The sequence below is a fragment of the Rhodotorula graminis genome, assembly GCF_001329695.1.
Source record: "Rhodotorula graminis WP1 unplaced genomic scaffold RHOBAscaffold_19, whole genome shotgun sequence".
NCBI classification, from domain to species: Eukaryota; Fungi; Basidiomycota; class Microbotryomycetes; order Sporidiobolales; family Sporidiobolaceae; genus Rhodotorula; species Rhodotorula graminis.
Genome location: NW_017264946.1, coordinates 141,417 through 158,657, shown reverse-complemented (window position 1 = coordinate 158,657; position 17,241 = coordinate 141,417). Strand labels below are relative to the sequence as shown.

The 17,241-nt window shown below is 67.5% G+C and overlaps 6 protein-coding genes across 6 annotated transcripts; 4 read left to right on the top strand and 2 right to left on the bottom strand.

Annotated features, from left to right (window-relative positions):
- Window positions 1-515: 515 nt before the first annotated feature.
- Window positions 516-1,914, bottom strand: RHOBADRAFT_56391 (uncharacterized protein). Its single transcript, XM_018418324.1, has 7 exons — window positions 1,724-1,914; window positions 1,579-1,657; window positions 1,397-1,511; window positions 1,180-1,319; window positions 1,014-1,089; window positions 769-948; window positions 516-671 (listed from the first exon to the last, which is right to left on the bottom strand). Exons 1-7 carry the CDS (start codon window positions 1,872-1,874, stop codon window positions 549-551), a joined length of 864 nt encoding a protein of 287 aa, XP_018267820.1. The 5' UTR covers window positions 1,875-1,914; the 3' UTR covers window positions 516-548.
- Window positions 1,915-2,106: 192 nt separating this feature from the next.
- On the top strand, window positions 2,107-3,553 carry RHOBADRAFT_56390 (uncharacterized protein; the record flags this gene model as incomplete). The annotated part of the gene is made up of 4 exons (XM_018418323.1): window positions 2,107-2,340; window positions 2,415-2,618; window positions 2,733-3,041; window positions 3,158-3,553. The coding sequence occupies 4 exons, from the start codon at window positions 2,107-2,109 to the stop codon at window positions 3,551-3,553; spliced, it is 1,143 nt and encodes a 380-aa protein (XP_018267819.1).
- Window positions 3,554-3,940: 387 nt separating this feature from the next.
- On the bottom strand, window positions 3,941-6,493 carry RHOBADRAFT_56389 (uncharacterized protein; the record flags this gene model as incomplete). The annotated part of the gene is made up of 8 exons (XM_018418322.1): window positions 3,941-4,461; window positions 4,528-4,576; window positions 4,651-4,786; window positions 4,952-5,013; window positions 5,102-5,179; window positions 5,265-5,385; window positions 5,503-5,611; window positions 5,686-6,493. 8 exons carry the CDS (start codon window positions 6,491-6,493, stop codon window positions 3,941-3,943), a joined length of 1,884 nt encoding a protein of 627 aa, XP_018267818.1.
- A 269-nt stretch (window positions 6,494-6,762) lies between these two features.
- On the top strand, window positions 6,763-9,904 carry RHOBADRAFT_40100 (uncharacterized protein). Its single transcript, XM_018413685.1, has 9 exons — window positions 6,763-6,788; window positions 7,181-7,341; window positions 7,412-7,499; window positions 7,572-8,096; window positions 8,165-8,971; window positions 9,044-9,166; window positions 9,252-9,332; window positions 9,423-9,489; window positions 9,594-9,904. Exons 2-9 carry the CDS (start codon window positions 7,239-7,241, stop codon window positions 9,609-9,611), a joined length of 1,812 nt encoding a protein of 603 aa, XP_018267817.1. The 5' UTR covers window positions 6,763-6,788; window positions 7,181-7,238; the 3' UTR covers window positions 9,612-9,904.
- Window positions 9,905-10,873: 969 nt separating this feature from the next.
- Window positions 10,874-12,293, top strand: RHOBADRAFT_56387 (uncharacterized protein; the record flags this gene model as incomplete). Its single annotated transcript, XM_018418321.1, has 4 exons — window positions 10,874-11,097; window positions 11,339-11,535; window positions 11,641-11,869; window positions 11,949-12,293. 4 exons carry the CDS (start codon window positions 10,877-10,879, stop codon window positions 12,190-12,192), a joined length of 891 nt encoding a protein of 296 aa, XP_018267816.1. The 3' UTR covers window positions 12,193-12,293.
- A 457-nt stretch (window positions 12,294-12,750) lies between these two features.
- On the top strand, window positions 12,751-15,313 carry RHOBADRAFT_40096 (uncharacterized protein). Its single transcript, XM_018413684.1, has 15 exons — window positions 12,751-12,862; window positions 12,930-13,014; window positions 13,103-13,170; window positions 13,255-13,440; window positions 13,506-13,607; window positions 13,682-13,842; window positions 13,916-13,976; window positions 14,060-14,147; window positions 14,209-14,292; window positions 14,375-14,451; window positions 14,531-14,587; window positions 14,678-14,810; window positions 14,970-14,989; window positions 15,106-15,158; window positions 15,252-15,313. The coding sequence occupies exons 1-15, from the start codon at window positions 12,760-12,762 to the stop codon at window positions 15,261-15,263; spliced, it is 1,290 nt and encodes a 429-aa protein (XP_018267815.1). The 5' UTR covers window positions 12,751-12,759; the 3' UTR covers window positions 15,264-15,313.
- Window positions 15,314-17,241: the final 1,928 nt, after the last annotated feature.

Below are 17,241 nucleotides of genomic sequence, written 5' to 3'. Positions count from 1 at the left end.
AGCCTCGCCACCTACGCGCCCTCCCTCCCTCCCCCTCCCCTCCCTCCCGCCGATCCACCCCTCTTCCCCTCCCGGCCCCGCCGCACGCGCTCCTCCGATGATGACCCCACTCGATCAGATACTTCCGACCTCGCGTCGTCCCCCATCGTCCTCTCTCTCTCTCTCTCGCCGCGTCCTCGCTCGGGCACCCTCGACTCGTCGAGAAGAGGGAGCCGCCCGAGGACCGCGGCGGGCGCTCGAGGGTCGGCGAGACGGGCGGCACGAGGCGTGACGAAGAACGACTCGAGGTTTTAGCTGGCTGAGGAGAACGCTCCCGAGCGCGGCGTGCAGGAGACCCCCTTCCCTCTTTCTCTCTCGTCCCTCGCCGTGTCTATTCCTCTCCTCCTCGCCCCTCCTCCCTGTCCCCCTCAGTAGCCCCCCCCGCCGCATACCGCATGACGTGAAAAGCAAACCCGCCCGCTTTCGTTCCTCCCCTCTCGCTCTCGCTCTCGCTCTCGACGAGAGGGCCGTGCGCGCGCAAGGAAAGCGAGCCTTGCATTGCGAGAGGCTCATGCTGCTGCTGTACCCGTCGTCTCTGCTGCTGCTGCTGCTGCCGCCGCTGCCGAGGTGAGGAGCGCCTCCTTGGCGACACCGTGCAGCAGGCCGCACACGTCGTACATCTTCGTGAGCGTCTGCAGGGCGGACGGGCGGGCAAATTCTCGTCAGTCGGTGAGCCCGCCTCGTGCAAGACGACCTCTAAGAGAGGCGAGAGGACAGAGGGGGACGCACCTCTGCGAGGCTCGAGGGGTCGACGACGCCGTTGACGCGCACGCTCGTCGACGTGCCGAGCGCGGGGAGGCACGACAGGGTGAGGAACGACTGGGCGGCGCGGGCTTCGAAGCGGGTTGGGTCGAGGAGGGCGGTGGAGGTGGGAGTGGAAGAGGAGGAGGGAGAGGAAGGGAGGAGAGCCTGTGGAGGAGGGGAGGAGTGAGCGGGGTACTGGCAGGTTCGAGGCGAGGGAGGAGGGGACGCACGGCCGAGCAGCCCGTCACGAGCCCTCGCATCGGGATGCCCGCCTCGGCGAGCGCCGTACTTGCCGCCGTAACGCCTCTGTGCCGGAGGAAGAAGCGCAAGACGCTCGGCCTCGGTCAGTCCGCGGCTGACAAGAAGGGAGAGCGAGGCGAAACAGTCGGGACGCACATGGACAAGTCGCCGTCCCACCCGTCCGACTCGAGGACCGTGACAAAGAGGTCGATCTGGGATTTGGGCATGTGCTCGAGGAGGATGGCGGGCACGAGCGCCTGCTGAAGCGTTGACGCGAGCGCGGTGGCCTCGGTGTCCTGCCGGTACTCGAGCGGCGGTCAGCTCGGCGCGCTCGTCTCGCACAGGTCCCAGGAGAGAGAGAGTCAGGGCGCACCTTGCCGGGCACGAAGCGCCTGACGCCGCTCGCAAAGGGCGCGAACTTGACCTCGACGTTGAGGCGCGCCTTGGCGTTGAAGGGCGCGCTCGGCGGCGTCGGTTTCGGGCCGTACCTGCGGCGCACACACGGGTTAGCACGGTGTCCGAGGGCTGATCAGGGCAGGAGAGGGGGGGACGCACACTGCGCAGAGGACCTTGGTGCGGCCGGCCTCGATGTAGGCGGAGCCAGCAGCCTCGGTGACGAGGCCCGGCTGGAGGACTGCGAGTGGGGGCGCAGGACGGTCAGTTCGGTGAGTAGGGATGGAACGGAGGGCTCGGGACGCACAGACGGGGCGGACCTGGCCCGGTTGCCTGCCATCAGCTCGCGGCGAGGACGAGGACGAGGTCGAGGCGGCACGGGTGGCGGGCGCGTCGTTGAAGCGCAGGGGCGATGCGCCTTCTGGTGCGGTGAAGCGGCGGCGGTCTTGTGCCTGCATCTCGCGAGCGGGTGGGTCGGTTGTCGAGAGCAGAGGCGAGCTCATCTCTTTGGAGGTGACCACCATCCCCAGCGTCGCCGCATCCTCGCCTAGAGCAGTTCTGCTCCGCTCAATCTGCCCTAAGAGCTCTCGTCGTCGCCCACGCCGACTCGCACAACCGCTCGACGGCGACTCGCCTCGCTCCCTCTCCCACCTCCCCACCCTCGACACCGCCGACCTCGCCGTCCTCAACATGCCCGCCTCGCTCGACAAGCTCCCCGAAGAGCTCTACAAACTCATCCTCGACCACGTCGAGGACGCCGACAAGAGCTGGCGCGAGCGTGGACCTGAGCCAGACGACGACGGCGCCGACCCCGACACGACCAGCGTCAAGGCTCGATGGTCAACATGGTACGGCCAAGGCGTGTTCTCGCTCGCGCACGTCGACAAGCGGTGGAATGCGCTCGCTCGCTCGATCCTGTTCAAGGTGCGCTCGGCCTCCTCGTCCCTCCTCTCGAGACTCGTGGCCAGCGCCGAGACTGACCGGCTTTGGCCCAACAGCGCATTCGATGGTCCGCCTTCGCCTCGTCGTTCTTCCAGCTCTACATCCTCGGCGAGCCCTTGGGCCGCTACGTCAAGGAGCTCGACCTGTGCTACGAAGGCGGCGCCCTCCCACCGGGCGTCGCGTGGGCGTGCGCTCTGCAGAAGCTCCCCGAGCTCGCCGCCATCTCGATCAACCACGACGCTCATGACGTCTACCTCGACGTCGACTCGCCGGACTAAGCTCTCATGTTTCACGTACTAAGCTCTCATGTTTGAACAATAAAATTAATATAAATCAGCAACTTAAATAGCCTCTAAGTCCTGTCGAGCCTCGAGCACGTCGACCCACGGCGCCTGCGCACCCTCAACATCTGGTTCCAGGACACGGTTCGCCTGTACGACATGCCCGCCCTCCTGCGGCACCTTGTCGCGCTGCGCGAGCTCGAGCTCGACTTTGTCAACGTCGACGACAACGACTACGAGCTCGAGGACGACCCGGCCCGAGCGTTGCTCCCGTCGATCAAGACGCTCGAGTTACACGACGTCGCGGTCGAGGACAGCTTGCGATTCGCCGCCGCCTTCACGCCCAACATCACGGCCTTGACGGTCACCTTCTTAGACCAGTACCTCTTTCGCGATCCAGAGGTCCGCGCTTCAGCCCGACCCCGACCACCTTACCCCAACTGCGTCGCCTCGTCATCGCCGGCGATTCCTCTATCGACACGGGCAGCCTCTCCCTGGTCCCTCCCCACGTCGAGCAGCTTCACGTCAAGCTCGTCCCTGACGCCGCCGCACGCGTCAGCGTCACGTTCCTAGAGCCGACCAGACCACCCACCAGCCTGCGCGAGCTTGTCCTCGACATCCCGCTCTCGGCCCTCGTCACGCGAGCCGAGCTGCGCCGTCTCGAGGCGCTGTGCGACCGACTCGGCATCGCCTACCGCGCGCACACCCGATACGCAGCGCGTTGGCCGTTGCTCCGCCAACCCGGTCCCGCTCGACGACCCGCGCCGGCTCGGGTCCGCGAGACCAGGGACACGCTCGCGTGGGCGACGGCCCGCATGCAGTGGCTCGTCGACACGGTCGACGCGCAGGGACTCGACGAGATGGTCGCCTCGACGCATGGGCTTCGGGATCGGCGAGCGATCGAGCGCTCGTGAGCAGGGCGAGGAGCGAGGAGCGAGGAGCGAGGGGCGAGCCGGCAGGACGACGTCCGAGGGCGAGGAGGCTCGAGCGCGCTCGAGCGGCGAGGGCGGCAGAGGAGCAGGTGCAACGCCGGCTCACATCGACGTTCGCGAACGGCGCGAGAGCGAGAGCTTCGAGTGCGAGCGAGTCGAGGAGAACGAGAGGGGCCGGAGCGAGCCGGCCGTCGTCGAGACGTCGAGAAGCAACTTCTCTCTCGCTCTTGCTCTCGCTCGGTGCGCTCGTCGAGCTCAAAGAAAGGTCGCAACAACAACGCCATGCCCAATGCACCCCTCGCAAACCCTCGCTCCACGCTCGCTGCCCTCGCCGGCTCGCGCTCAGGCCCCACCCTCGTCGCCGCTCCTCTACCGCAGCAGCTTGCCGAGCGCCTCCCTCGCCGCCTTCCTCCCGCTCCCGCTGCGCTTGAGCCCTCCCGCTCCCGCTCCTGCGCCGGGCGCGGCGTCGGCCTGCACGCGCGCGAGGACGGTCGAGGTCGGGAGGACGACACGCGCCTGGGCGAACACGGGCCGCTTGCTCGGGCGCTCGTCGACGTCGTCCCCCTCCCCCTCATCGTCGTCGTCGTCATCGTCGTCGCGCTTGCGCTTGTTGGCGGCCGACGCTCGGCCTTTTGCTGCGCCTCGGCTCGTCGTCGTCGCCGCCGCCGCCGCCGCCGCCTTTTTGGCCTTGGCGTCGGCGCGCTTGCGCCCGCCGAGGAACCCGCTGCACGCCGACGCGCCGCAGTAGCACCTCTGACGCGCCGGGTCGATCGCGGTCGAGGTCGAGAGGGCGATCGTGCCGCCGCCCTCGGTGCCGTCGGCGGCGGCGGCGGGTGCGGCGGCGAACGTCGGCGCGGCGAGGGTTGAGAAGTCTTGCCAGCCGTAGTCGTCTGTAACGAGGGTCCAGGTCTCAGTACGGGCGAGCGAGAGGGGAGAGCGAGAGGGAGAGGACGTACAGGTCAACTCGGTGCCGGCAGGGATGTCGTGCAGCGCAAAGAGGCCCATCTGCGCACGCAAACCGAGTCAGTCTCGTCCTCGTAGTCGAGCAGGGGAGGTCGAGGAGCGAAAGAGAGACGCACCTGGTACTCCTCGACGGTCGCGAGGCGCCATCGGACGACCTGGAGGTTGGGCCCGCACGAGTGGTTGATGAAGCGCGCCGAGTTGCCGCGTTGGCCGGCGTCGATGACCTCGAAGCCGTCGTAGTCCATGAAGTAGCTGTGCGCGAGGACGAAGGAGGTGGGTAGGAGGAAGAGGAGGAGAACACGGGTCGAAGAAGGGGTGGATGGGCGAAGGCGAGGGCGGTCGGGGACGCGGGTCAACGTTAGTCGTCGTGCGCATCGATCGAGATCACGAGAAGAGAGAGAGAGAGAGGGCACGCACTAGCTGCCCTGGTCCTTGTAGGTCGTCAAAACTCGGCGGTAGCTCTCGTCGCGCGAGATGACCTGCGTGTCCATGCGTCGCGCACCATCAGTACTCACTCTCGCTGTCGCGAGAGCACGTGCGGAAGAGGCGAGGGGAAGTGTGACGCACCTCGCCCCGGTACTCGATGACAAAGTCGCCCTCCTTGATGTCGACCATCGTCTTGAGCCCGAACCCGCGGTTGCCCGTCTGCGCGCACCTCCCCAGCTCAGTACACGTGCCTCGTGCGCTCAGACGAGCGAGAAGAGGACAGGGGAGAGAGAGGCGGACGCACCCAGATGACCCTCAAGCCGTCCTTGCCCTCGGGGACGCCCTCGCGCTTGTTGAGCGGCACGTTGGCGCACCGGTCCGGGCCGCACGGGCACTTCTTCGGGTCGCAGCAGTACTGCATGAGGCTGTGGGCAGGGCGAGGACGAGCTTCAGTGGCTGGCGGTCCTGTACCAGCGGGCCGGCGCCTTCTCTGGCGACTTGAGAAGGTCCGCCCGCTCGAGAGGAGGACAACGCCGACGCACCGGTTGATGCAGCCTTGGCCGCAGCCCATGTCGGTCGACCGTGCAGGGAGCGTGCACATGCAGATGGCGGGCAGCTCGGCCTTGTCGGGCTTGCGGTCGACGTAGACGTCTGCAGACGCGCGCGTGGCAGAGTCAGTGCGCCGCTCAAAGGCAAGGGACAGAGAGAGGTGGAGGGGGACGCACTCTTGCCGATGTGGCGGTACGGCTCGGGCTTCTTGCTCATCTCGCGCTTGGCGATGTCGGCCGCCGTCGTCTTGTCGCCGCCCTTGCCCTCGCGCTTGGTCGTCGCCGCGTCGGCCTCGTCTGCGCCGCCGCGCCCTCTGCCCTTGCGCCCTTTGCCCTTGCCGGCTCGGCTCGCGGCCTCGGGCGCATAGTAACAGTCGCGGAGGATGTCGAACGGGAGGCGGAACGCGCGCTCGTCGTCGACGAGCGTCTCGCCGTGGTAGACGGGCGGCGGGAGCGCCGTGCCCCTCGTCGGCGTCACCTTGCGCCAGTCGGTCGGGGCCGACGATGACGACGACGACGAGGGCGTGTCGCGAGTGCGCGGCGGGAGCGCCGAGGACCAGTACAGGCCGGCGACGAGGTAGGGCTTGCCGTCGGGCCCGAGGGCCGGGTCATCCGTGTCGGGCGCGTCGGCGTCGGCGCGGCCTGCGCGGGTGGTGCGCGTGCGCTCGGCGGCAAAGGTCGACGGCTCGTCGTCGTCGTCTTCGAGGTCCATGGCGTCGGGGGCAGGTGCACTCGCGGCGGCCGGGGAGGGCGACACGGGGCGGCTGTCGACGGCGGCGGTGAGGTCGGACGCGTCTTGCGCGATCTTGTCGGTCGTGGGCGAGTCGAGGCTGTGGGCGGAATGGGTGCCGCTGGGAGGGGAGCGAGTCGAGGGGGACGGAGACGCGGGGTCGGCGAGAGGAGGAGGGGGAGGAGCGGGCGAGGGCGAGGGCTTGAAGGGCGAAGTGACGGTGGTGTAGGCGCGTGCAGCGAGGGACGCGAGCATGGCTGCGCTCGTTGGTCGAGAGGGCGACGGCTGTGGAGAGGCGCGGGGACGAGGAGCGACGCGAGGCGAAGGTGGTGGCAGCGCACGGCGACGGCCCGAGGCGAGTTGCGAGATGGACAGCGAGGGTGTGCGTGGTCGCGTGGCCGAAGCTGGCACCAAGAAGGAGGCGCTGGTGAGAGTCGAGCAAGCGAGGTGTTGCGATTGGCCGTCGTCGACTTGGCCGCGGAGAGAGCGGCCTCATCTCTCGCTCGCTCGCCTCGACCAGCTCAGCCCGTTGCTCAGCCCGGCCCATCCTGTGAGCACCTTCCCTCTCTACCCAGCCCACCCCTGTCCCAAGCCCTCGCACCGTCCCGGCACTCCGACCACCTCGTCGCCTCGACCGCGCTCAAAAGTGGCTCCAGCCCGCACGCCCGCACTGCGCTCCTCGACGAGCACAGGATCAGCCACACCGCCGTCACTGCGCCGCTCGAGCGACTTTCCACAGCCGAGCGCGCCCTGTCGAGGTCGCCTCGGCCCACACCAAGCGCACCCCGGCTCTCGAAAGAGATGAGCCTTGGTCGTCCGTCCTGCGGCTCGCCTCGCCTCGAGGACGCCAGCTGCGAGTGTCTAGCAGCTCGCACCCAACACGTGCGCCCGCCCCGCCACCCAAAACCCGCACTGACTCGCTCTTGACCGACCCGCCAACAGCTCGACCCCGGTCCCCCTCCCTCCTCCTTCCCTCCTCTCCCGACCTCGCCCGCCGACCATGAGCGACAAGTTGACCCGTATCGCGCTCGTCAACCCCGACCGGTGCAAGCCCAAAAAGTGCCGCCAGGAGTGCAAGAAGTCGTGCCCGGTCGTCCGCATGGGTCCGTCCCTCCTCCCTCTCTCCCTTCCTCCCGGTGTGCACTCGCTCACCTGCACCGTCCCACCCTCCAGGCAAGCTGTGTATCGAGGTCACGTCGGCGAGCAAGATTGCGTTCATCTCGGAGGAGCTCTGCATCGGTTGCGGCATCTGCCCCAAGAAGTGCGTCCCAGCCTCCCTCCTCGCCGAGCTGTGGACGAACGACGCGCTGACCCTCGCCCCCCTCTCCCCCAGGTGCCCGTTCGAGGCCATCAATATCATCAACTTGCCGACCAACCTCGAGTCGCAGGTGACGCACCGCTACTCGGCCAACTCGTTCAAGCTGCATCGGCTCCCGACCCCGCGCCCGGGCCAGGTCCTCGGCCTCGTCGGCACCAACGGTATCGGCAAGTCGACGGCGCTCAAGATCCTCGCGGGCAAGATGAAGCCCAACCTCGGCAAGTTTGACGCGCCGCCCGACTGGCAGGAGATCCTGCGCCACTTCCGCGGCTCCGAGCTCCAGAACTACTTTACCAAGGTCCTCGAGGACAACCTCAAGCCGCTCATCAAGCCCCAGTACGTCGACCACATCCCGCGCGCCATCAAGGGCAAGCAGACGGTCCGCCAGATGCTCGACACCAAGAAGGAGCTCGACAACTACGACGAGGTCATCGACGCCCTCGACCTCGACGTCGTCATGGAGCGCGACATCTCGCAGCTCTCGGGAGGAGAGCTGCAGCGCTTCGCGATCGGCATGTCGTGCATCCAGAACGCCGACATGTGCGTCTCCTCTCCGTCTTCCTCCCTCTCTCGAGGTCAGCCGCTCACCCTCTCTCTCCCTCGCGCAGCTACATGTTCGACGAGCCGTCGTCGTACCTCGACGTCAAGCAGCGCCTCAACGCGGCGCGCATCATCCGGTCGCTCTTGCGCCCGACCAACTATGTCATCGCCGTCGAGCACGACCTGTCGGTGGCCGACTACCTGTCCGACTTTATCTGCTGCCTGTACGGCATGCCGTCCATGTACGGCGTCGTCACGATGCCCTTCTCGGTGCGGGAAGGCATCAACATCTTCCTCGACGGCAAGGTCCCGACCGAGAACCTGCGCTTCCGCGAGGAGTCGCTCACGTTCAAGATTGCCGAGGCGACCGACGACGTCCTCGCCGAGAAGACGCGCCGGTACAACTACCCGGCCATGACCAAGACCCAGGGCAACTTCAAGCTCAACCTCGACGCGGGCTCGTTCACCGACTCGGAGATCATTGTCCTCCTCGGCGAGAACGGCACGGGCAAGACGACGTTTGTCAAGCTCCTCGCCGGCAAGGACCTGCCCGACAACAAGGAGGACGCGCTCCACTTTACCGTGTCGCTCAAGCCCCAGACGATCGCGCCCAAGTTCCCCGGCACCGTGCGCGAGCTCCTCCTCAAGCAGATCCGCGCCGCCTTCATGCACCCGCAGTTCAACACGGACGTCATCAAGCCCATGAACCTCGAGAACATCATCGACCAGTACGTGACGACCCTGTCCGGCGGTGAGCTGCAGCGCGTCGCCATCGTCCTCGCCCTCGGCAAGCCCGCCGACATCTACCTCATCGACGAGCCGTCGGCGTACCTCGACTCGGAGCAGCGTATCATCGCCGCCCGCGTCATCAAGCGGTGCGTCCCCTGTCTCTCTCGCCCTCCCTCGCCTCGCCTCGAGAGCCCTCACTGATCCGCTTGCCCCTCTAGCTACATCCTTCACTCGAAGAAGACGGCGTTCGTCGTCGAGCACGACATCGTCATGGCGACCTACCTCGCCGACCGCGTCGTCGTCTACTCGGGCACGCCCTCGGTCGAGTCGTTCGCGACCGCGTGCGTCCCCTCCCTCTCCCTCCCCTCTTTCTCCCTCCCCTCTCCTCGCAGCCCCAAGCTGACCTCGCCCACCTCCTCGACACAGACCCGAGAGCCTCCTGACCGGCATGAACAAGTTCCTCAAGAGCCTCGAGATCACGTTCCGCCGCGACCCGACCAACTTCCGGTGCGTCGCCGCCGTTTCGCCCTGTCTCTCTGCGCCTCTCGGCACCCTGTCGAGCGTCGCACTGATGATGACCGCGCCCTTGTCGCACAGCCCTCGCATCAACAAGGCCGGCTCGATCCTCGACACGGAGCAGAAGTCGGCGGGCAAGTACTTCTTCGTGCGTCGCCCTCTCTCTCTCTCCTCCTCCTCCTTTCCTGCGCCTCTTGGTGCCACTCTCGCACTCTGTGAACCCGACTGACCCCTCCTTTCGCCCGCCTGCAGACCGACTCGCAGATCTAAGCGCGCGTCGACGAGGGCGAGCCGCAGGACGAGGAGCCGCTCGAGGTCGAGCTGGTTGTGGCGGGCGTGAGCGTGGACGGCGGCAGCTTCTCGGTCGAGCTGCCGAGCGTCGGCTGAGGTGGGGAAGGAGGGAGCGGCGCGCACTGTACGATACCCCCACCCTCATCCCTCTTTCTTCCTTTCTTCCTCCCTCGCCGTCTCTCTAGCGGCTCCCTCACTCCCTCTCCACCTTGTCATAGACCTCCTTGCCACCCCTTGCAGCCGTAATTGTACTCTCCTCTTGTGCACCAGCAGCTCTTGCGCTCAGGGTCGGCGAGAGACGGAGAGAGGCACGTCGAGGGAAAGCTTGGCCGTGCTTCCGAGCTTCGAGCTTCTCTGGCGCCTCACACCATATCACAGAGCAGCCTCTGGTGAACGCGAGCCGACAGGGAGCAGAGGAGAGTCGGTAAAGGTCCGTGCGCTCCTCTCGACCTCGACCTTCTCAAACGCTCTCGAGCGCGAACTCGCACATCGCGGTACTGCAGTCCACTCCCAGCTTCTCCAGCGCAGCTATGGGTCCGGCTCAGCTGCTTCTCGAGCCGAGGCGGGCGATCTGGCGCCTCTCGCCGCCCTCAGGCGACAGGGAGAAGAGCAGTAGCTGGTCGACAGCGGCGGTGCCGTTGCCTTTGCGAGTCGACTCGCCGCCGGACTCGGTCCTGACTGCAGAGTCGCGCGAATGCCAGCTCGGACGCGGCGAGACGCGAGGAGGCTGAGGAGAGGACGAGAGGCTGTTTGAGAAGGTCGACGAGAGGGTCGCTCGTGCCCGACGGTGCGTCGAGCGCCTCGTTCGCTCGTTCCGGCGTCGCCAAAACAAAGCGTGTCAGGTCAGAGAAGCAGAGGCAGGTCGAGCACGAGCGGCCCGAGTCGATTTCAGCAAGGCGCGAGCCGCCACGAAGAGCGGCAGGACAGAGCGTCCTCTGGCGGCCGCGCCGAGCTCGAGGCACGTAGCTGCAAGACTGGTGGCAGCGGTGCGCGTACGCCCACGCGCCGCGAGAACGTGTACGTTGCGCAACGAGCCCGAGGAGATGAAGCGGGGAACCGGCACAACCGGAGGTTGGTGGCGACGCGAGGAGAGGGGCTTCGGCGAGTGGACGGGGAGCGAGCGTGCGCTTTGTCCGTGCAGGAGAGCAAGCCGAAGGAGCCGAGCCGGCGGTCGGGCGAGAGGCAGGGAGAGAGCCGGCTCCCCCGCACTCCGCTCTCCCTTCTCCTCCTCACCTCTTCTCGCCATGGCTCCTGACGCTGCCGCCCTGTCCGACCCGCAGACGCACCAGCCCACTGGTACGCGGCAAGACAACGATGCCGAGGACTTTGGCTTTGGCAAGGGAGATCTCGCCGCCCTCGTCGTGCCGCCCAAGTTCGACAACGTCGACGCCGAGAGGAAGTACCTCAAGCACCGCCTCGCCCTGGCGTGCCGCATCTTTGCCCAGTACAACCTCGACCACCACGTGTGCGTCCTCCTCGTCCTCTCGTCGCCCCTCCCCACCCTCGACCCCTTCGACTCTTCGGCATCCTCGGCACGAGCGTGTGTCGCCACGAGCGGTCCTCTGCTGCGGGCCAGAGGGAGCTGTCGAGTCTGGGAGGAGACTTGCCGGACAAGGAGCGGCGCGGGCCCTCGTCGGAGCGCAGGTTCTCCCCCTCGTCGACGAGCCGCCACACTGACACCCTTTTCCGTCCCCTCTCGCTCGCAGCGCCGGCCACCTCACGGTCCGCGTCCCTGGCGACGAGACGTCGTTCTACGTCAACCCATTCGGCCTCGCCTTTGCGCTCATGACGGCCGAGGACATCATCACGGTCTCGCACGAGGGCGAGGTCATCGGCGGCGGCAAGCCTGGACGTCGCGTCGTCAACAAGGCGGGCTTCCTCATCCACTCGAGCATCCACCACGGTCCGTCCCTGCTCCATTCGAGGCTGTCGGGCGAGGTCGACGACGTGTGGAGGACGAGGGCCCGTCCATTTCCCGCCACGGTCTGACTCTCTTCTCCGCCTACAGCTCGTCCCGACGTGCAGGCCATTTGCCACTCGCACTCGCCGTACGGCAAGGCCTGGTCGACCCTCGGCCTGCCGCTCCAGTACACGACGCAGGACTCGTGCTCGTTCTTCGGCGGCCAGGCCGTCCTGACCGACTTTGGCGGCGTCGTCCTGTCGAAGAGCGAGGGTGCTCGAATCGCCGAGACGCTCGGCGACGGCAAGCTCATCATCCTCACCAACCACGGTCTTCTGTGCGTCCCGCCTTCCTCTCCTCGTCCGGCCCGACTTTCTCGCACACGGACGGCCCTAACTCTCTCGCGCCCTGTGCAGCACGGTCGGCACCTCGATCGACGCAGCCGTCGCGTGGTTCCTCCTCGCCGACCAGCAGTGCCAGGTGCAGCTGCTCGCCAACGCGGCCGCCGCCGGCCTCGGCCAGAAGGTCATCAAGGTCGGCGACGAGGAGGCGCGCTTTACGGCGGGCACCAACGGCGAGGGCGCCGCCTACTTCCTCGCGTCGCCGTACTTCCAGGTCGCCGAGGCGCGCTGGGGCAAGGAGGTGCGCGGCGAGGCGTGAGGACGAGCGCGAGGGTCGAGCGAGCGCCGAGGGCCTTGTGGGTGTACAGCACTCCTTCCTTTCTCTCTCTCTCGCACACAATGATCAGTACCTGTCACTTTACTCTGTCGGTCGGCGAGAGAGCAGCGGAAAGCGCGGTCGCGACGCTGCGGCCGTTCGCCGCTTTGACCTTCTCAAGTTGAGTTCTCTCGTCGTTGCCGCTCGCTCTTCTCGCTGTTCGACCGTGCTACTCGCGGCGGCGAAAGGACTCGACTGCGAGAGCTCGGTAAGGTGTACGCTGCTCGACCTTGTGCGGCCGCGCTCGCGCTAAAGCCAGCTGCAGGAGGTCGACGAGCAGCTCCTGTTTCGACGCTCGAGAGCTCGTCCGCCCAACCCAGGCGCAGCTCACTGGTCGTCGACACGGCCGCGAACGAACGCCGAGGAGATTTGCGAGCGTAAAAGCCGTCGTGTCGAGCATTTTGCGTCCCGCGGGAAGTCGACCCGGCACCCCGCCTCGCGTCGACCGGTTCTCGCCCTCCCTCTCTCCCCCCTCCTCTCTCCTCCACCACCACCTGCTCGCACACCACCATGTCGCTCCGCCTTCCTCTTCAGCAGCTTGCTCGCAGGACCATCGCCCGTCCTGCGGCTCGCGCCATGTCGTCCGAGGCCGTCGCGCCCCCGCAGCTCGCCAGTGCGTCCTCCGCCCCGCCCACACCTCCCCCTCGTCGACCCTCACTGACCGCTCTTGCCGCCTGCAGAGACCTCGCAGTTTGCGCCGTACAACTGGGAGGACCCGTTCAAGGTCGAGACGACCATGCTCAGCGAGGAGGAGCAGTCGATCCTGTGCGTGGCCCCCCCCCCCCCCTCCCTCCACCTCTTCGATCGTCGACCCGGCGCAGCCCTCACTGACAGCGCGCCATGCCCGACGCAGTGAGATGGCCCGCAACTACTGCCAGGAGCGCCTCGCACCTCGCGTCAACGAGGCGTACCGCAACGAGAGTGCGTGCCACCTTCCCCTCCTCTCCCCACTCTCTCTGCCCGGCTCGAGCAGACCAGCTGACCTCCCCCTCTCCTCCTCTGCAGACTTTGACCGTGAGATCCTGTCCGAGATGGGCGAGCTCGGTCTCCTCGGCCCGACCATCGACGGCTACGGCTGCGCGGGCGTGTCGAGCGTCGCGTACGGCCTCGTCGCTCGCGAGGTCGAGAGGGTCGACTCGGGCTACCGCTCGGCCATGTCGGTCCAGAGTTCGCTCGTCATGCACCCGATCAGTGCGTCGTCGGCCTCTCTTTCTGCCCTCTCGTCGGAGCGGACGACCTGACCTCGATCCTCGCAGACGCGTTCGGCTCCGAGGAGCTCAAGGAGAAGTACCTGCCGCGCCTCGCAAAGGGCGAGCTCGTCGGCTGCTTTGGCCTCACCGAGCCCGATTTCGGCTCTGGTGCGTCCCCTTCTCTCTTCCTCTCGTTCTGCCCCTCCCTCGAGCGAGGACTGACGGCGAGCTCTCTCGTGCAGACCCGGCGGGCATGGCGACCGAGGCGCGCGAGGCACCTGGCGGCGGCTACCTCGTGTCGGGCGCCAAGACGTGGATCTCGAACTCGCCCATCGCCGACGTGTTCGTCGTGTGGGCAAAGTGCAAGTGGGACGGCAAGATCCGCGGCTTCGTCATGGACAAGGTGCGCCCGCGCTCTTTCTCGACGTCGAGCGTCTCGAGTACGGTACACTGATGCGCTCGTCCGCACCGCACAGGGCCAGAAGGGCTTGACGGCGCCGCCCATCAAGAACAAGACGGCGCTTCGGGCCTCGATCAGTGCGTCCCGGCTCCTTCTCTCCTCTACCCTCTCAGATCTCAATACAGGACGCTCGACTGACACGATCTCGGTGCCCGCGCAGCCGGCTCGATCTTCATGGATGACGTCGAGGTGCCCAAGAGCAACATGCTGAACGTCGAGGGCCTCAAGGGACCGTTCTCGTGCCTCAAGTGCGTCGCTCGAGCCTCTCCCTTTGCCTGACAAGCACTGACAAGCGCCTCTCTCTCGCAGCAACGCCCGGTTCGGCATCAGTTTCGGCATCCTCGGCGCCCTCGAGGAGGCGATCAAGGTGACCCGGGAGTACTCGCTCGAGCGGTGCGTCCCTCTTCCCTTTCTTCGTCGACACACTTCTCTCTCGAGCGGCGCACTGACGCTCTCTCTCGGACCCGACTCGCAGCAAGCAGTTCGGTAAGCCGCTGGCCGGTTTCCAGCTCGTGCAGAAGAAGCTCGCCGACGCCGCTCAGGAGTCTGCGAGTGCGTCCCTCTTCCTCTTTCCCGTTCGCCGGCACCTGGACGAGAACGTCGCCCTGACATAGGCGACTCTCGTTCGCAGTCGGCCTCGTCTCGTGCGTCCAGCTCGGTCGCTTGAAGGACAGCAAGAACTGGTCGCGTGCGTCGCCGCTCTCGGGCCTCTCTCTCCCCTCGCCCCTCGCCCCTCTCTCGCCTCGAGCGTCGTCACTGACCCTCGAACGACCTGCAGCCGAGATGGTGTCGATCCTCAAGCGCAACAACTGCCAGAAGGCCCTGTACCACTCGCGCATCCTCATGGAGGTCTTTGGCGGCAACGCGGCGAGCGACGAGTACCCAATCGCGCGCATCGCTGCCAACGCGCAGTGCGTCCCACCTTCTGCCTATCTCGCCCGTCGAGAGACCCAGCAGGGAAGCCGTCACTGACGTGCTCCACCTCCCCCTTCTTCCTCCTCTTCCTTCGTCTCTCTCCCCTCGTCTATCCTTCCTCGCCCCTCTCGTCGTCCTTGTTCACCAAATCGCAGCGTTGTTTCGACCTACGAGGGTGCGTCCTGATCTCTCCCGACGTCGTCGAAGTAGACGAGCTCGTCACTCCTCGGCGGCGTGATCAGGGCCACGCTCTAGGACGCACACTGACTCTCGCACCCAAACCACTTGCAGGCACCTACGACATCCACGGCCTCATCCTCGGCAAGGCGATCACGGGCGTCCAGGTGCGTCCGCGCGCTCCCTTCCTCTCGTCGCCGCACCTTTTCCCTGTTCCTCTCGCTCACACGTCGCTCCCCTCGGCTCTCTCGCGCCCGCAGGCCTTCCAGTAGAGCACCTGAATGTTCTCGAATGTATCACTGCACGCACGCATCCATGGCCATCGCGCTGTCGTCCCGAGAGCGGTCTTGCAGAACAAGAGGGTCGAAGCGGCCGACCACCCCGAGAGCCGGCTCGTCTCGAAGAGCAGCTGTCCGAGCAGCAGAGTGTTTCCAACGAGCCAGGAGAGCGAAAGCAGGAGCGGGCAAGCCGTCTTTGTCGTCGTCGTCGCTGCCACCTCCGAGACTCTCTTGCTCGACTACCGCCGACTCGCTCGCCCCGCCCGATGCACCTGTCGCGCCTCGAGCAGCTCCCGCCCGAGCTCCTGTCGCACCTCGTCGCCTTCCTGCCCCTCGCGTCGCTCCTCGCCCTCTCGTCGACCTCGCACCGCCTGCATGATTTCATCGCCCGAGCGCACCTCGCCCACTACACCGCGCGCGGCCTGGGTGCGCGCACAGCCTTCTCGCTGCAGCACCTCGGCTTCCACCGCCGTGCGCCGTGGGCGCAGCGCGCCCTGTGGGCCGAGCGGACCGCCGAGAGGTGGAACGAGTGGGACGGCCGTGGCGCGGTCGTGAGCCAGTGGGGCGGCAAGACCTTGCCCGTGCTCAAGTTGTGGGAGGTGGATCGAGGGGTCGGCACGGTGCTCGTCGGCAAGGGCCGCGAGCTCGAGCTGTGGGCGACGAGGGGGGACGGGTCCGTCCAGGTCGTGCCCGTCGTCGTCCCGCTCCCGGCGAGCAGCGGCAAGGGCGCAGCAGCAGCAGCACGCGGTGCGCTTGACGACGTGACATCGCTCGCGAGCGGGACCCGGGCGGGCGAGATCGTCGTCGCGCGGCACTCGGGCCTCGTGCAGAGGCTCCGGGTCGCGCACCACGCCGACGTCGCGCGTGGCAGGCCGCTCGTCCTTGAGGAGACGGCGCGGTACGCCGTGTCGGGCGCGGTACTGGGCAGCAGGAACGGCGGCGAGAACGGCGGCAAGGCGCCGGGCGTGACCGCCGTGCAAGCGCTGCACTCGGAGGGAGGGCTCCTCGCGGCGGCGTCGACGACGCACTTGCCGCCACCCTCGGCCTCGGCCGCAGCGAGTACGACGTCGGCGCCGTACGGCGCGTCGCCGATCCACTCGCTCGCGTCGTCGCTCTCGTCTCGCGCGGCGCCAAAGCGCCACGCCGTCACGCTCCACTCGCTCTCGTCGCCGTGGCAGGCGCCCGTCGTCCTCCCCTTTGCCGCCAAGCCCTGGGCCGTGCACCTCTCGCCCTCTCGGCGCTACCTCGCCGTCGGCCACACGGGCCTCGCTCCCCTGTCCCTCTTCCCCCTCGACTCGACCGGCGCCCCTCTCTCGCCCGACTCGCCCTCGCCTCTCGCCCGCACGCCGCGCTCGACGAGCGTCTACGGCCTGACGAGCCCCGGGCCCCTGAGCGCGTTCGCCAACCCGGACGAGACGCTCCTCGCCGCCTTTTACGACTCGACGGCGCGCATGTACGACCTGCGCGTCGCGCCGCCGCCCTCGTCCTCGCGCGGCGCCGCATGGGACCGAGGCGACGACGACTCGCGGCCGAGGAACGAGGTCGTGCGCCTGAGCGACCCGTGGAGCGACGATGCGGCGTATGCGCTCGCGCTCGGCGGCGCACAGGGCGCCGTCCTCGCCGTCGGCAGCGCGCGCAACGCCGCCGTGCGCCTGTTTGACCTGCGCTCGGCGTCGGAGCCGCTCCCTCCTGCCGCTGCCGCCGCCGAGGACGAGCCGGCGAGCGAGCGCACGAGGGGCGTGACCGCGTTTGCGCCAGGGCGGGATCGCTCGCCCGTGTACGGCCTCGCGGGCGAGGCGAGCCGGTTTTGGGGCGTGACGGACCGCAGAGGGTTCGTGCTCGACTTTGACGCGTTCCGGGCACGAGGTGGGAGCGGTGGCGGCGGGGAGAGGGTCGCGTTTGTCGGGCACGAGGAGGGAGGAGGAGGGACGCTAAGGTGGATGGGCGAGCGAGCGTAGAGTCGGCTAGAGCT

Excerpts from the sequence above, each read along its gene's own strand:
- RHOBADRAFT_56391 (XM_018418324.1), bottom strand. The coding sequence starts at position 1,874 with ATGCAGGCACAAGACCGCCGCCGCTTCACCGCACCAGAAGGCGCATCG. Across the intron at positions 1,512-1,578 it reads ACCAAGGTCCTCTGCGCAGT|GTACGGCCCGAAACCGACGC; the intron begins GTGCGTCCCCCC and ends TGTGCGCCGCAG. Across the intron at positions 1,320-1,396 it reads GGCGCTTCGTGCCCGGCAAG|GACACCGAGGCCACCGCGCT; the intron begins GTGCGCCCTGAC and ends GAGTACCGGCAG.
- RHOBADRAFT_40100 (XM_018413685.1), top strand. The coding sequence starts at position 7,239 with ATGAGCGACAAGTTGACCCGTATCGCGCTCGTCAACCCCGACCGGTGC. Across the intron at positions 8,097-8,164 it reads TGCATCCAGAACGCCGACAT|CTACATGTTCGACGAGCCGT; the intron begins GTGCGTCTCCTC and ends TCCCTCGCGCAG. Across the intron at positions 9,333-9,422 it reads CGCGACCCGACCAACTTCCG|CCCTCGCATCAACAAGGCCG; the intron begins GTGCGTCGCCGC and ends CTTGTCGCACAG.
- RHOBADRAFT_40096 (XM_018413684.1), top strand. The coding sequence starts at position 12,760 with ATGTCGCTCCGCCTTCCTCTTCAGCAGCTTGCTCGCAGGACCATCGCC. Across the intron at positions 13,843-13,915 it reads GCGGCTTCGTCATGGACAAG|GGCCAGAAGGGCTTGACGGC; the intron begins GTGCGCCCGCGC and ends CGCACCGCACAG. Across the intron at positions 14,811-14,969 it reads CGCATCGCTGCCAACGCGCA|CGTTGTTTCGACCTACGAGG; the intron begins GTGCGTCCCACC and ends ACCAAATCGCAG.